The sequence below is a fragment of the Salvia splendens genome, chromosome 2 (assembly GCF_004379255.2).
Source record: "Salvia splendens isolate huo1 chromosome 2, SspV2, whole genome shotgun sequence".
Taxonomy (NCBI): domain Eukaryota; kingdom Viridiplantae; phylum Streptophyta; class Magnoliopsida; order Lamiales; family Lamiaceae; genus Salvia; species Salvia splendens.
The window spans coordinates 34,019,339-34,035,454 of NC_056033.1; the positions used below are offsets into that span (position 1 = coordinate 34,019,339).

At 36.3% G+C, this 16,116-nt stretch overlaps 3 protein-coding genes across 5 annotated transcripts; all 3 read right to left on the reverse strand.

Annotated features, from left to right (window-relative positions):
• Nucleotides 1-3,641: 3,641 nt before the first annotated feature.
• On the reverse strand, nt 3,642-5,877 carry LOC121765037. The gene is made up of 4 exons (XM_042161083.1): nt 5,599-5,877; nt 5,288-5,525; nt 4,942-5,097; nt 3,642-4,365 (listed from the first exon to the last, which is right to left on the reverse strand). Exons 1-4 carry the CDS (start codon nt 5,797-5,799, stop codon nt 3,689-3,691), a joined length of 1,272 nt encoding a protein of 423 aa, XP_042017017.1. The 5' UTR covers nt 5,800-5,877; the 3' UTR covers nt 3,642-3,688.
• A 300-nt stretch (nt 5,878-6,177) lies between these two features.
• Nucleotides 6,178-9,587, reverse strand: LOC121765046 (signal peptidase complex subunit 3B-like). Its single transcript, XM_042161091.1, has 6 exons — nt 9,341-9,587; nt 9,184-9,231; nt 7,425-7,487; nt 6,891-6,944; nt 6,593-6,679; nt 6,178-6,505 (listed from the first exon to the last, which is right to left on the reverse strand). The coding sequence occupies exons 1-6, from the start codon at nt 9,464-9,466 to the stop codon at nt 6,380-6,382; spliced, it is 504 nt and encodes a 167-aa protein (XP_042017025.1). The 5' UTR covers nt 9,467-9,587; the 3' UTR covers nt 6,178-6,379.
• Nucleotides 9,588-12,014: 2,427 nt separating this feature from the next.
• On the reverse strand, nt 12,015-15,508 carry LOC121765055 (probable E3 ubiquitin-protein ligase LUL4). Of its 3 annotated transcripts, none has more exons than XM_042161117.1 (4): nt 14,865-15,508; nt 13,098-13,605; nt 12,363-12,465; nt 12,015-12,270 (listed from the first exon to the last, which is right to left on the reverse strand). In XM_042161117.1, exons 1-4 carry the CDS (start codon nt 15,455-15,457, stop codon nt 12,260-12,262), a joined length of 1,215 nt encoding a protein of 404 aa, XP_042017051.1. In that variant the 5' UTR covers nt 15,458-15,508; the 3' UTR covers nt 12,015-12,259. The 3 variants fall into 3 exon arrangements, with proteins under 3 accessions (XP_042017051.1, XP_042017043.1, XP_042017035.1); XM_042161109.1 differs by having other exon boundaries at nt 12,015-12,273; nt 14,865-15,506; XM_042161101.1 differs by having other exon boundaries at nt 12,015-12,465; nt 14,865-15,507.
• Nucleotides 15,509-16,116: the final 608 nt, after the last annotated feature.

Consider the following 16,116-nt stretch of genomic DNA (forward strand, 5'->3'; position numbering starts at 1 on the left):
ATTTAGTGTTCATATCTATCTAATAAAGTAATGATATGTTTATTAGCAAATAATTTATAATGGATTTCTTATCAAATTAGTTTTTATAATTTTAATTTAAATAAATTACTAAGTCTACATAGTTAATATTTGTTCTTTCCAAAATTTAATCTCTATATATTCTTAATTTTTGAAACGTTACAATTGAACCTCGATAAAAAAAACAATCATATGTTCTTAACTCGTCTATTTTTTTTATAAATAGTATTATTAGACTTCTTGGCTCCACTCCACTCACTATGCAACAAATTAAAATTTGATATATAATATTACTAATTAAGTTTAGTGCTTTTATTTTACGAATTTTATGATTTTAATTCTTTATTTTCAAAAAAATTAATTTCTTTTAAAATCTTAATTTTTGAAACATTACATCGAACCTCAATAAAAAATAATCACATATTATTAACTCATCTATTTAATATTCGAAAGATATAGCTAAAGTTTTCTCTTTTTCTTTACAAAATATTAGAGTTATTGGCTCATTCACTATATTATGTAACAAATTAAAATTTGATAATCATACTGATTGAGTTTGCAGATTTGATTCTAATTCTTCATGTTCTAAAATTTTAATTTATTTAAATTCTTAATTTTTGGAATGTTACAATCGAACATCGATAAAAAAAATAATCACGTGTTCTTAAAAGTCTATTTAATATTTTTAAGTTATATAGTTAATACTTCCTCTTTTTAGTATAAATATTACAGTTTGCTATATCATGCAACAAATTAAAATTGATAGTGTATGATATGGAGTATTAATACTTGTTGAGTTTCCTGTTTTGATTTTAAAATTTTCATAATTTTAATTTTTTTACATTCAAAAATTTTAATTTCTTAAAATTCTTAATTTTATTAATGTTACAACTCAGATCATATAACCATATGTTGTTAAAATTTTAAAGCTATTTTAATATTTTCTTCCTAACTCTTTAAATATAGATAATATTAATAAAATTAGTTTATGATTATTTATATTCTTAATTTTAAATCTCAATTATTGATAGTATATGATATAATAAAATATTTAAAAATGTGAGTAGTAGTCTCATCCAATTATTTTCATAGTATTAAACAATTCCCTAAATTATGAAATATGATCTTATTTTTCGGAAACAAAGTAATTAATACGTGTATAGTATCTTGATATATTGATGATGGGAACATAATAGTGCATATTTCATGATATTATTAATGTTAGGGTAAAAGAGTCTCAATCTAAAAAATAGTAATGATAAAAAAAACATAAGGGTACTATGGCGTAGAGACATTAGAGCATCTGCAACGGCGGATGGACGGCGTCCGTCCGTGCCGCTGGCAAGGACGAGCTCCACCGCCGCTGCGCTCGCGCCGCTAGCACGGCGCTGCTCGATGCATCGAGCACGTCCGTGCCAGCGAGCAGCTGACGTGGCGGCACGCGATTGGGCAACGGCATAGCCGTTGCCTTTGAATTAATTTTTTTAATTAAAAATCTGTTTTTAATTTAAAAACCGATTAAAAATATAAAAAAATTCCCACTTCCCAAAAAAAATATATCCGTTTTTTACCGTTTTCCATCATTTTTTAAATTTTTTTCCCCCAAAAATACACATTTTCATCTATAAATACTCCACTTTCACACCCAAAAATTCACCCCACACTACACAATTCTCATCTACACTCTCTAATTTCCTTTCCCATTCTCATTCTCATTCTCATTCTCATCTTCATTCTCTCATATTCATTCTCAATCTTTCTTCCACTCATACAACATAACAATGTCCGGTCAAGGCGATGACCCCCCGCCCTCCCACGGTTGGAACCCCGAATGGTTCGGTTCACAACCGTTTCCATATGCGCCACCTCCACCCCCACCAACTCGTTGTGGCAGCTTTTGGCCCAACTCAATATGGCCGATAGGTCCACTATGACCCCCTCGCAACTTCGATCGCACGAGGCCATGATATTGGGCCTCCAAAGACAATTGGGGGTAGTGCCACCGGATGAGTAGTCGTCCACGGGGGTATTTTTAGCTTTTAATTATGTAATTTTTAATTTTTAGGAGTTTAATTATGTAATTTTTTTATTTTTAGGTATTTTTAGTATTTTAATTATGTAATTTTTAATTTTTTGAATTTTAATTATGTCTTTTTTTATTTTATTTATAATTTGTAATATTTATTGTGGCTTTTTAATGAATTTTAATTTTATGGAAATGTTTTTGTTTAATTGAATTGTGCCCGTCCTTGCGGAAGAGCATAGATGTGGGTGCTGTGCTCTTTGCCAGAGAGCAGGCAGAAAAAGTGGGATCGGGCCCACAACCGTGCTCGCTGGCAAGAGCACGATTGTGGGTGCTCTTATGTCTCAAAATCACTACCCTTTCTTATATAGACTACCATATGCTTGTGTTAAATAACTAAATATAGCATTGGACTCATCAACTCATTTACAGATACATATTTTTTCGGAGTTATTATAAATCTCATGTATTTATAAAATAATTATTGGGTTGATCATAAATCTCATGCAGTTGATTAACTTAAATGAGCACCAAAATCAAGTCATAAAAATTGCCTTTCGGAACATGGATCTTAGTCAAGGTAATTCGGCTTTGATGCCTATATGTCATTTTAATTAAATTTTTTGGGGCCTTTTTCTAATGTTCTTTTCCCTCCATTGTCATGTAACTCGCATGATAGTAGTTTCTATCAGATCATGAAACTTGTATGAATAAAAAGAAGCATTAAAATTGAAAATCACGAACCGCTTTGATTGAGAATATTGCATGAAAACATTATATCCGTCGAGATCAAGTGGCGATACTTAAATTCAGACTAAAAGACATTCAACTTATATTAAAAGATTTACCGATTATAAATTTAAATTCGAAATCTTGATACATGTGGTGGCTATTTTTCACTTGAATGATTTTAGTTAGTACTGTATAAATTTTAGGGATACTATCATACTAGCCTACATCCACTTGAGCCATTTTTAAACCCAATAAAAACAGCAATGGAACCCTAGATCTACAATAGATCCGATTAATTTGCTATAAAAGAATGTGCTAAAAAGTTTGATCCATTTATACTGCCTCATTGTGCTAACAAACTGTATTATTTTTTAAAATATTCTCAGAAAAATCCATGACTGGCTAGGAGATGGTTTTGGGGTGGTCGTAATCCAACTGGAAGTTTGGTTTACCATTCTTGAATATTAGTCATCTATTTCTACTGCCATGAGCTCAATTTAGTTAAGCATTCGACTGCTGGTTTAAGGCTATGACAGCAATAGTGGATCGAACACTACCTGTAAGCAAAGGCAACAGAACAAACGATGCTCCTGTCGTCCTGCAGGTCACGCTGGGAGCACAAGTCGTTCTCCTATGTCATCCACACCACCACCACTGCCAGCACGGCTGCCTTTTGGAAGTGGAGCAGCTCGGCTCAGTTCCTGTGATGGTCGTAGCGTCTCTGTTTTTCTACCAAACTCTCATTCTTTCTTCATGAGAAATGCCAACTACAGCTTGTTCAGTCCCTTTTTAAGTACTCGGTTGAGAAGAAGTATTAATATATAGCATAGGTTAATTAGAGAGAGAAGAGAATCACCATCACAGGATATATGATAAAGAGAATTTGAGTGATGAATTAAATGTTTGGAAGAATGATCAATCCAGCGGAGTGAAACCTGTTTTAACATACTGCAAAAAAGAAAAGGGCATGTTAAGCAGTTTCTCCACCTCAAGACCTTTGCTAATCAGACTGATCAAAATCATATTCCACTCTACACTATCCTTAGGTCTCTCCAAACCTCTACTGACAACAAGAGATGTATTATACACCCACGGCACTGGAACATTGTATCCAAAACCACTACCACCCTCTAACAACACATCTACGTATGCCTCGCCTACTTGAGACACATGCTTTCCCATTGGCAAAAACGAGATCTGCGGTACATCTGCTGCGTCGACATCCAACTCTACGTCAGCGTGCAGGTTCACCACAACTGTGCCATGATCCGGATGGAGCCGGTTCCCCAGAGCTTGGAGAAATGGGGAATCGGGATCCCACAGCTTGCGTGGGAATATGTCCTCCCCATCATAAGCATCAATGAAGATGATGTCATAGACATTGGTGCTCTCCAGAATGAACTTCTCTGCATCTGAACTGAACAACAGCATCCTTTCATGAGTGCCTTTCCACAGAACCTCATCCAGAGGCTCTGGCTTTTCATGAGTATGCTTTCCATTGGGAGACGTAACTGTGGAGGCAGGAAAACCCATTGTTTGTGTTGAAGCTGAGACCACAACTGGATCAATCTCAACCGTGTGAACCACAGCACCTGAAAGGGAGCCAGAGATGAGATATACAGCAATGCTGGCAAGAGTGAAAAACAAAATGTTTGGCCAAATCAAAGAACACAGTGTTCGTGCTTCTCAAGCTAGTGAACAGAAACTTTCAGAAGATCAGAAATGTAAAACCATAGCAGATATAACTCAGTTCAGTCTCAAAGGCTACCCTACCCACCCTCAAAACTATTAAGACAATAGAATTACAATTATCTACGAAAAAGCACCAACTCAGAAGCTTGCACGGGTACACAATCCACTTGCACAAGGTCATATTCTTTTAGCAATGTCAACTTCAGAGAAGTGATTGGAGGGAGCAGTATCCTTATATATTGACTACAGTAAGGGCCAACGATAAAAAGAGATTCTTAATGTGAATTCCATGATACATAGTATAACTAAATATTGCATTTTATACGGCAGGAAAGTGTATCGCATAGAACAAGATCCAGCTACAACTGTTCCCTTATGATTAGAAGCACCTAAAAACAGACATGCCAGAGAGATCTAATATAAAGCTTCTCTGATCACATGATGCAAAAAGCTTAAAGTTTTAGACTAAAGTAAACCTTTGATTTCACTAGCCAGAAACAGAGGTATGCTTCCTCCACCATGACCAATACATAGAACATTCAAATTTTGCTTCCCAAGTATAGCATTCTTCATGAGCTCATAATTGCATGATGCCATGGTAGCCAATCCAACAGATATCATACTCCTCACATCTGCAAACAACAACACAAATCAGTGAAACAGAGAGTCTCAACATGGGTGAGGAATATGTTTATTATCATCGGAAAGATGTCCTCATTTCAATCTCCTACGCTTTTCATTGAAAAAAGAGCTGAATAACCCAATTTGACACCGTCGTTAGGATTGTAGCATAGTAAAATGAAATGAGAATGAAAAAATTACACGGTACTGCCAGACAACGTGGCTGTTGCATAAGGCAAACGGAGGCAGCTTCATCTCCTTCGCCTTCCCTGCGCGCAAGCAAGACTTTAACGGTGCTCTCGCGAGTGAAGTCATTGAAGTGAAGCGTTCTCCACTCATAGCCACAAACTCTCAACTTTCCGCCATTTTTCGAACCTGGAAATATATCATGGTGCCTCTGTTCGAGCCATTTTTCAGTTTTACCCCAGTTTAATCTATCCTGCATCAGTGCTATTCGTGAATGCCTGTGTCAGGTAAAAAATATATTCATACAGGCGTGTATATATACGTACTGGCTTGGAACAAGGGTGAGATATAACAGATACGACGCCGTTTCCATGGCGGGAGTTTTGTCGGAAGACGGTGCGGCTGGAAGTGGAATTGGCGACCCACCACTCGGAGGAGTATAACCAGTTGCCTTCGTCCTCGATGTGGCGGCGATTAATCGCCGTTGAGAAGCGGCGGAGGCTCGATTTCAGGTTGGAACGCAACATTTCACGTGATCGGATTGAAGGAGAGTGGTTTTCAGTGATGAGGTGATAAACCCTAACTCCCTTCCAGTCAAGCCAGGGTTTGACTTAAATCTATTTTTTGTTCCTTGACTTAATTTAGTACTTATGCTTTATCAAATATTTTAATAATATTTACATTTCCACATCATCTGTCGTCTATTTGGAATTAACAGATTGAATACAGTTCTATTTCTATAGTAACCACTTTGAAGTTCGTACTATTAACCCATAATTTTATATGGATGGAATAAATCAATGGAAGGTCAGATCCAAATTTTAACATCAAATTATACATCAATATTTCTGGTGATAAAATAGTGGATCAACATCTATCTTCACTCAACTACGTACAGAAATACCTTTTGAAACTCATGCACCAACTTAGCCAATTACCATTCACTTTCAGGGTCAAATACATGTATAGCAAAGTTAAAAACAAAATTAGGAAATCTTAAATTACAAGTTGTATAAGTAATGAAAAACTACGCAAATTGTGCTTCTTTTTTGAAATTTCTCAAGTTGTTTTTCAAAGGCTAAAGTTAGAGCTGATATGGAATGTTGATCATCTGTAGGCATCCGGCAAGCGGAATCCACTCATCACTATTTTGTCAGCAAACATCTTGCCGGTTTTCGGCATAACATGCCAATGCAATGTCAAGTTGAAGTTTTTACCGCGTAGATTGCTTCCCTATATAAAAGAAGAGAACAGATTCTGGTTAGTTAATCTTAACTAGGCTAGCACCTGAATAACCAAAGTAACACATATTTAACTCACTTGATCGATGAAACGGTACTTGTTAGTTGTGTGAATCGAGAATTTCGCATGCTCTTTCGAGGGAATAATACCATCCCACAAAGAGACCTACAAAACAAAACATACAAATCCTTGTCACCATAATGATAACAAAAGTGAGATAATGAAAAGTGTGACGGCTGAGGGAGACATGTACAAGTTACAACCAATGAAAGAAGCAAACTCAAGTGATTGAAAAGGTAACCAGAATTAAAATACAAGACTTCCTAAATGTCATCAAAGTATGGCAACTATATTTATAATTCACAAACTTGCTTACCTGGTTTAGTGCATTTTTCGGGGTTCCATATTCAGCAGCTAAGAATACAAAGACCTACAAAAACCAAAACAGATAGTTCGTCAATTCTGAATTCAACTTAAACCGCAACAAGCAACTGGAAATTCAGTACAAATTACGATAAATTATGCCTAGATTAAGGAGCTAGCCCATAGCGTCGTGTTTTTTCTACCTTTTCCCTAACTTATAAAAAATGAACCTATGAAGAAGAGGATATGTAGAGAAAACATAATATGGGTGCAAGTTTGAAGTAAAAGTAGTTGGAGATGCATAGGCAGTCCTCAGGCTGTAGTACATTTTGCATAGTCTATAGTCAGTAAAGATTATGTAGAAAAAGTGTCATGCCAACTGAACTGTGTGAATGAATACACGATAAAAATAAAATTAAACGCATGGAAGACAAAAAATAAGATATAAACCAACCAAAGCTCACAGGGTTCAGAGATTACAATGTCCTCGCCCAACAAAAGGCATCAAAAAACAGAAGTCAGTTGAATATAGAGAATGCGGACAAACCTGCTTCGTGTTCCATGTAAACAATGACTCTAAGTTTGCTGATATATTCAGTGTCAGGCTAACCTGCATGATGTTGAAACACTCATTAAGTACAAATGTAAGCCACCACAACTCTACAGTTGTTCCTCAAAGTGAATCAAGAACTGAGAGGATTATAATCTCAGTAATTAGCACAGTGCAGAAAACAATACACGTATTTATGAAATCATAGATCATCAGATCAATACCAATCCACATATCCCCTGAAAGAGATGGTGCCAATGGCATATGGCTAAAAATCGAGAGCCAAGAAATTGAATATAAGAGAGAAGTCAAATGTACTTAATTTTTACTCCCATTTTTGGTTGATGCAATGTTCAATGTGGGGAGAACCACACAAAAGAGGACAAGTGTGAAGATGAGCACACATTCACCAAGAAGCAAAGTAGGCCTTCTTCAAAACTCAACTAGCAGCAAAACCAAGTTCTCTTTTGATATACTATACTAATGCATATGCATCATTCTGAATCTTATTGAGAGACCTTGGATACACGCATTATTTAATGGTCAATCATTATCTTATTCTTTTTGTATAAGAAAAATTGGTTATCTCCTAGTACATCACAAGGTACATTATTATAAAGATATATAAGATGTATCATGGTTATAGAATTTAAATTTTGAATTGAAAACCTAAACCAAACTAAAACTGTTTTCTCAAATTTTCACCTAAAAAATTAAACATGCATGCTTAAAATGCAGAAAATTGTATTGGGGACAAAGAGAGTGAAAATTGTCACTACTATGCTTTATGCGTCAAAAAGTTCTCCTCCGTGATAGGGTTTACAAGACTTGTTGAGAAGTTGCTCCCACAATATGTAATTAAGTGGTACCCTGCTCCACCACGTGTGGGAAATATAGGATACTTGACAAGTCCTTTTCACTTTGACTCATTTTAAGGAATATGAGTGATGGGTATTCCCTTTTACAAAATGGAAACTAACTGTTTATACTGACATTATTGGGAGACTTGTCCCCAAGATTTTATAGACAGTACTCCCTATGATGATCACGGTTCTCTAATGTGCTATTGTAGCTCAAACCAAATATACAGGAAGGAACAGGAGTATCTATAAACCTTGTGTTAAGTAAAAGTAACTACAAATATACAGTAAAAAAATAACAATTTGTTTACACCATGTTTGCACAATAGATTTTCACTGTTAAAGAAAAATTTTATGTATAAGTGGGTCCCACCTTCCTGGGAAGCAAGCAATCTAGTATCAAAAGGTTGATCCAAGAGACATTGAGAAAATCAGGCTCCTGTTTAGTCCCTTCCATTTCACGATACATGCATCTAGACTCTCTGAACAGGTTTTCATAGTTATTTGATTAAACCTTTAGGACCCATTTATATTTAAATTTTTTATTCTTTTATAACATAATAAGATCTCCTTTACAGATTAGCTTTGCCGAGTAAGGACTGCGTAATGGTAATTCCCCATGATACACGGGCATCCAGCATCAGTAACAAGATAAAGATAGCACATGAAAAGGACCCTGGATTTGGAATTAAAGATTGCCAATAGGATTACAATCGCATGATCCGCTTGAGGCTATAAATTTTTGGTGAATAAGTAGAAACATTTTGGTAACAACAAAAAGCCTAAATTCTAAAGTCGAGCAACACATAATTCAACTACCGGTTTCTCATTTGCAGATCGGTTCTCTACTCAATTTTCCCACAATCTACGAATTAACTCCGAACAAAAAGAATTACCTCATCATCACCATCCGGTTTCTTCTGGAACCAATTGATGTTCAACACCTAAAACCCACAAATGAATTCAAAATCAGGGACGAAACAAACAAAAACGCGAATCTAATCAACTAATTACAACACGAAAGCATCAAAAAAAAACAAATTCAAAGCTTACCTGAACTTCAGAGGTCGGGGAGAGCGAATTGAAGTTGTCGGATACAGAGGCCATGGCGCACATTATCGCGAGAATGGTGATGGCGAAGGTTAGCAGAGCGTTAGCTCTGTATCCGAACGAGTGCATGATGATCCTGCTGCTTCAAATTTCAGCCCCCCTTCAAAGTATGCACAAAATTGAAGAGCAAATCTGAGCAAAAAGGGGCCTCCGTCAATTGAAGATCAATGAGAGTGAAGAGGGGTTATGACTTGTGACTTTACAACGTTTTTAATTAAGACCTCTTTTGTTTGCATTTAATTTCAATACTATATCATTATCGACGTCATAATTATATTTCTTGGACAATAGTCGATCTTCAATAAAACAGTAAGTACAAAAAATGTCTAGAATTTTGGAAATTTGTCAAAAAATTTAAACCTATCTTATTATGGCTTACTTGACTTTTCTTCAAATTTGTTGTAAGTATTTACATTTGCAAAAAAAAAATGGATCACCTACTCCACAAATGGTGCACCATTCCTACTCCACACTCACACTAAAATAAAATGTTTCCACTATCACTTATTAAAAGTACTCATGTTATTATTTTATTTTGGTGTGAGTGTGGAGTAGGTGATCCACATTGGATCAAAAATTAAATTGTAATTTCATTAAAAAGATATTAGGGTTATAGACTACTAAAATTAAACTGTCTATATACCCCAATAGAGAAAAGATAAATGTAAATAAATTGTACAAATACATAATATCCTTAATTTTTTAAATTTAAGTAAATTTAATTAAAAACTAGCTTGGTTATTTATTGTATTATATGTAGCAATAAGAAAGTAAGTGATATAGAAATTTTATGTCGAATCATAACATTATTTCGAGCTTGATTCGAATTAATTATATAATTTTTAGTAAGAAAATATTTTTTTTGCTTAAATATATAAATATTAAGTTAAAATTTTTATTTTTTTCAAAGCGTTGCAAAATGATTAGTATGAAATTTATTTTAAATCAATTAATGTTTATAAAACAATTTTCAATATCAAATGTTAAAAAAAGTTCGATTATGCATGTATAATCCATAAAGAGCGCATAATCCATAAAGAGCGGACACACATATTTAGGGGTTGTACTACATATTAATACTACTACATGTTATAGTTTATGTGAAAATATAATGTCATTTGTACAAATTTGATTATGCAGAGTCATTTGTTATTGGGCGAACCAGGTAAAATTAACATACTAGTAGTTTGAAATTCATGATATAATATAGGAGGTGTAGCTCAAAATTTCCACATTTTGTGCTGGGAAAATTCCTATTTAGATACCTCCTGGCAAAACAGAATCGTCGTCAACAATTTTCACTACGAAGGAAATACCGAAACTTTGAGATTGAAAATTATATATAACAAATCGTAACCACTAAAATTCAATCCGAAGCTTCTGTCTGAATTATTCAAGATTCGAATTCAATGTAATACGTACATTTTAAAAAAAAAAAGAACAAATACAAAGTTTCGTATAAAAAAAATGGACTTTTCTAACAACTTGGATTCATCATTTTTACAAACGACAATGTATCAGGGCCAGCTAGAACACTGATAATAGTAAATAATTTCTGGTATATAACATAGTAAGATCAAGCACAATGTGCAAGAAGTGTAAATACAAGCAGAGACCGAATATAAGAGCATCTCCAGTGACGGCCTTCCGGTAGGACGTCCGGTCGGACACGCGGAAGGGCTACCGGGACGTCCGCCGTTGGGGGGTCGAAGGTCGGATACGGACGTCCCGTGAGGACGTCGAGTGTCCTCGGACGTCCCGGCGACGGGCGGGCGGACGTCCGCCACTGTGGCAAGGGTCGGACGTCCGATAATTATTATTATTTTTTTAAAAAAATTCTATATATACGGCTCGTTGAACTTCATTTCATTTGCGCCACTTGTGTTAACAAGTTTCTCTCTTCTTTTACCACAAATTTCATTTCTACCTAATGGAGAACGATAGGAACTCCCCGGCCACGAGCTAGTCGCAGACTCCGGCGTTTCCCATCGATCTGGAGGGAAACGTAATGTCGGGGATGGGTGGAATGGGTGGGATGATGTCCCCTTATATGTACAATTGGATGGGTGGTATGGGTGGTATGATGCCGAGGGCAGCCGGGATGGGGGGCATAACCCCAAATATGATGAATAAGCGGAGGGGACGACAGGCCCGGCGCGGGCGACGGGGGGAGCACTGGTAGCGGAGGCGGCACGAGCAACGAGGACAGCGCGGAGTGAGCCGGGGATGTTGGACTATGTATTTTTCTTTTTTTCATGACTATGTATTTTACTTTTTTTCTAAATTCTCTTTTTTTTATGTTTTATGACTATGTATTTTTGCCCGTTTTTTGGTTTCCCGTAATTTTTCCCGTATTTTGCTTTCCCGTACTTTTTGTTTATATTAAAATTAAATTATTGTGATTTTTTTTATTGAGGGATGTCCTAGTGGGAAGGGCGATGGGAAGAGCGGATTATGCAGGGGATGTCCTAGTGATGTGGCAATAGGGTGGGATGTCCTAGTGACGTGGCAGGAGGTGTTTTTGGGATGTCCTAGTGGATGTTGGGACATCCGCCCACTGGAGATGCTCTAAAATCATTTAACACTTTGCATTACTCGGAAACAGGTACACCAAATCAAATCAAATCAAATCAAATCAAAATTAATATAGCAAAATAAAATATTACAAACTTTAGTTGTATAAAACACCGTGAACAGTAAACAAAAAACAAAATAAAAAAGAGGGATAATAGAACGAAAAGATTTGGTATGGACTGTACAGATCCTGATGAGAAGTGATTACATTCTTACAAGTAAAATTTGTGTATAGTTACTATTCATAGAGAAGCTGGTCGTTGATGATGGTTGTCCCATGGCAAGCTACTACGCCCCTCCTTCTAAAGGTGCAATAAGTCCATGAGGAAAAATCCACATGTAGTCATGGAAGAAGAAGAAGTACTACACTAAATATGTGTGGAATCGTTACCTTCATCGATCTTGATCTCCAGAAGCTCCTCAATGGGCTGCCGGCACACAGGACATTTATTTGATTGGATTCTCAACTCTTTGGCACAGTCGCTGCACAAACACTGCAAAACAGCAAAACTGGATTTAACAGGAGAGCAATAGATAACACAAGCACTGTGCACACACGATACCCGAAAGAACAGATATGGCACCAAACGCCAGATGAGGTAATAGGTTTCATTATTGCATCCAGGATTAACACTAAACACTTTCTTCTTTTGGTTTTCTGAGAGGTTTTACAGCTTTGACCAATTTATATAGAAGAATGTGAAGTGCTATAAACGCTTTAATAAGCAGCATACCCTGAACAAGATCCTCAGATAGTAGACAAGGTAGAACAAAATGGAAAAAAAACTTTTTATTATGAAACTTCTGGAATAGCAAAAGGTAGATATGTTAGTATAAGTTTTTGCTCCAAAGATGCCTATTTATCTTGTTAGGGACAGGTAAAGTGGCTTCTACAAAACACAAAATAAGGGTCAGTTTTAAAAACTGCAGTAGATGGATTCCAGAGCTGTTCGACAAGGAACTAATTATCAACTTGAACTAGATCAAACTTATTTTGGATGAATTTTCAGCACCAAAGACCCTTCACCCATTTCATTGCATAACCACACTGTTTCAATTATATGCATATGAGCATATCCACTATCCATGAACAATCAAAAGAAAATATTAAAGTTGAGGAAATTACCATGTGCCTACAGGGTAAGACAGCCGTGTTCTTGTCCTCAGTCAAACAAATTATACATTCTTTTCCTGAGTCAGCATCGCTGATGGTAGCTTCGTCTGAATCGCTTATTCCAAAAATCTCACGCAACTCATACCGTGCACCATCAATTGCTAAAATCTGCTTTATTACTTTAACTTGAAAACTCCCATCTTCCTTCTTTTGTAGGACAGCCTGAGTGATCTGAGCATTAGGAGAAGCATTTAGAACTTCCTCTTTTGAACCCTCATCCACAGGTGCCGATGCTAGATATGACTCTGCTACTATAACAAGCGGATAAATATCTTCTCCTGGCACAGGCTTTGACAGGTCATCAGTATCAAAGAAGCCTAAGTCCACACCGGTTCCTGAAGGCTGGCAGAATTTCTGCCCTAGTCCTTTCTGAAATGGGATTTGAACTGGCAAAATCTCTGGATAAACTGGAGAGAATTTACAGTTCTCCCCCTCCTTAGCAAAATAGAAGATGGTAATTCTACAGTAAAAGATTAAAATTAGATTGGTCAGGGCCAAGCCTCTGAAGAATACACAATGCATCCATAAGACAATAATTACACATAATCATAGTATTGCATCAACACAGTATTCACATAGTGTGATTTTGTATCATATACTTTCTAGATATTTAGAGATTACTAAGTTTTCAAGCTTAGCAAGGTGAATGGTAGATACACCAACTGATACGATCTCATCATCATCAGTATTTATTGTATTCATGGTTAGGTTACAGGGATATCCATATAGTACACAGAGTGTCACAATCTAACATGCTGCATTATTTTACATGCAAAAGGAGCTCAGCTAAATTCTAATTCAAAGTATTTAAGTGTACTAACCCTCTATTCAGAGGATTCTCAATTCACTTATACTAATTTCCACATTATTATCTTTCAAAAGGACCAAGTCCTCTTAATTTCATAATAGTTTGATCTTTTGAGCAAATGACTCAAATACTAAGATGTTATAAATTAATCCCAGACACCATCTTAAGATCATCAAAGCCTCATTTGATCGTCTGATAGGTAAACAAGTTTGGTTAGAGATTGGACTGTTGAACTTGGGGTATAACTCCTTGTTTTGACAAATGTGACTGAGTTCACAAAACTTTTCATGTGAAGCTAATTCAAGCTATGTCTGCTATTATCATTATTATCAATGCAGGGACTGCAAGCAATTCTGGTTAAATCTCTAATCACAATGCAATTATGTTGGTATTGCTAACTACTACAAGAAACAAAATATGTAAGAGTCAGCAACAAAACTCCTAACAAAAAAATAGCATGAACCACACCGTCAGCAGATGAACATTTCACAAACCATAACCAAATACATGAAGTGATTATCTTAAGACAATCCTACCGTGCATCAGAACAGTTTATCATGTTAATTCAAGGATAATCTAGCTGCCAACAACTACAATTTATCTTGTGATCAACTTCTCATGGCTGCAAATAATTCAAGTGATCGACACACTAGAACTACAAGCCAGCATGATCAACTTGTTAGTTTCTTTTATCTGTAATCTAGATAAGTTGATTATGCCTTAACCATTTTCATTGATTAATGTAGATCTAACCCCCTTCTCGGCTCATCCCAAAACAGGCTAAAGACAAAAATTATCATCAAAACAAAGGGAAAATCAAAGCAACATCAGAAAAACCATTTATCAAGGCAAGCACACAATACAGTATTGACCAGCAACACGAATTCCAAAATTTCGAATCCAATCCCTACCTTCCATCAACCAAGGCATCAAAAGTGAAGGTAATCAAGTGGCAATCGGAAGAGAGATCATCCAATTGAAGCCTAATTGTGTCTTTGTGAACATTCACATCGTTTTTAATCTTCTTAGCGCTCTGGTGATCGACGTAGGGAGCAGGCTGCTGCAGCTGCGGGAGGGGCGCGGAGGCGGACGGGCCCCAGGCGCTGATCTGGGGAGCGTAATAGGGACGGTAGTTGTAGTGGCCCATCATGTTAACCGGAGGTCTGGAGTAGTAGCCGGAAAAGTTGTAACCGTAGTTGTAGGGCGGCGGAAGAGGCGGGGGAGGGGGGCCGTAAGGGGGCGGCAGCGCGGGATAAGGAGCGGGTGAGTGGGGGGCGTTGGCGGCGAAAGCATAGCTTGTTGGATTGCAGGAGGGAGGCGGCGATGGTTGTTGTGACGGTGTTGGAGTTGGTGGGGAGTGGGTGAAGGGGGGAGGGGGGTTTGAAGAGGATGAGGGTGGGGGTAGGGGTGGGGGTGGGGGTGGGGGATGGATTAGCTGCTGCTGCTGATGGTGGTGGAATTGCTGATCGTCGTGGCGGCGCCTTTTACTGAAGGAGAGGCCCATATTGTAGCCGGAAGCGGCGGAGGAATAAAAGTCGACGTTTGAAAGAGGAATAAATCGATTTGTAAATAAGAAATAGAAATACTGAAATAAGTCGACCTCTTCTTTTCCTTTTCAAAGAGGCTGTTACCGCGTATAATTTGGATATTTGAGAGATTTTTCGACTTGTATTTGGCAAAGATTTTGGGAAAATCAATTTTGCATTATACTGTATAATTATATGTATAACAGGTATACACTCCTCCAGTCCTCCTATCTCATAAAACTTGAAATTTTGGAAATATCATGAATTTTAATATAAAATTAGTAAAATAGCAAAAGAAATAAAATAATTGAAATAGTATTATGAATAATGGGAATATGAAACTCACTTCATTAGTAATGCTAATATTTGGTGAAAAGTTTATAAATAAAAGTAATTAATTTTGGATTACTGTCTAAAATGGCATAAAAAGTTATAAATAAAATTAAACTAGTTTTGTATTACTATCTAAAATGGCATAAAAGATTTTTTTTAAAGATAAAAGAGTTTTTTTGTTTTTTTAATACTAGAGACTATAAACTTGTAACACCCATACTTTTAAAGTACTAAATTAAAGCATGTCATGAAATAATTAATAAAATTTTAATTATGCATGCTATGTTTCTCGTTAATGTGCTTG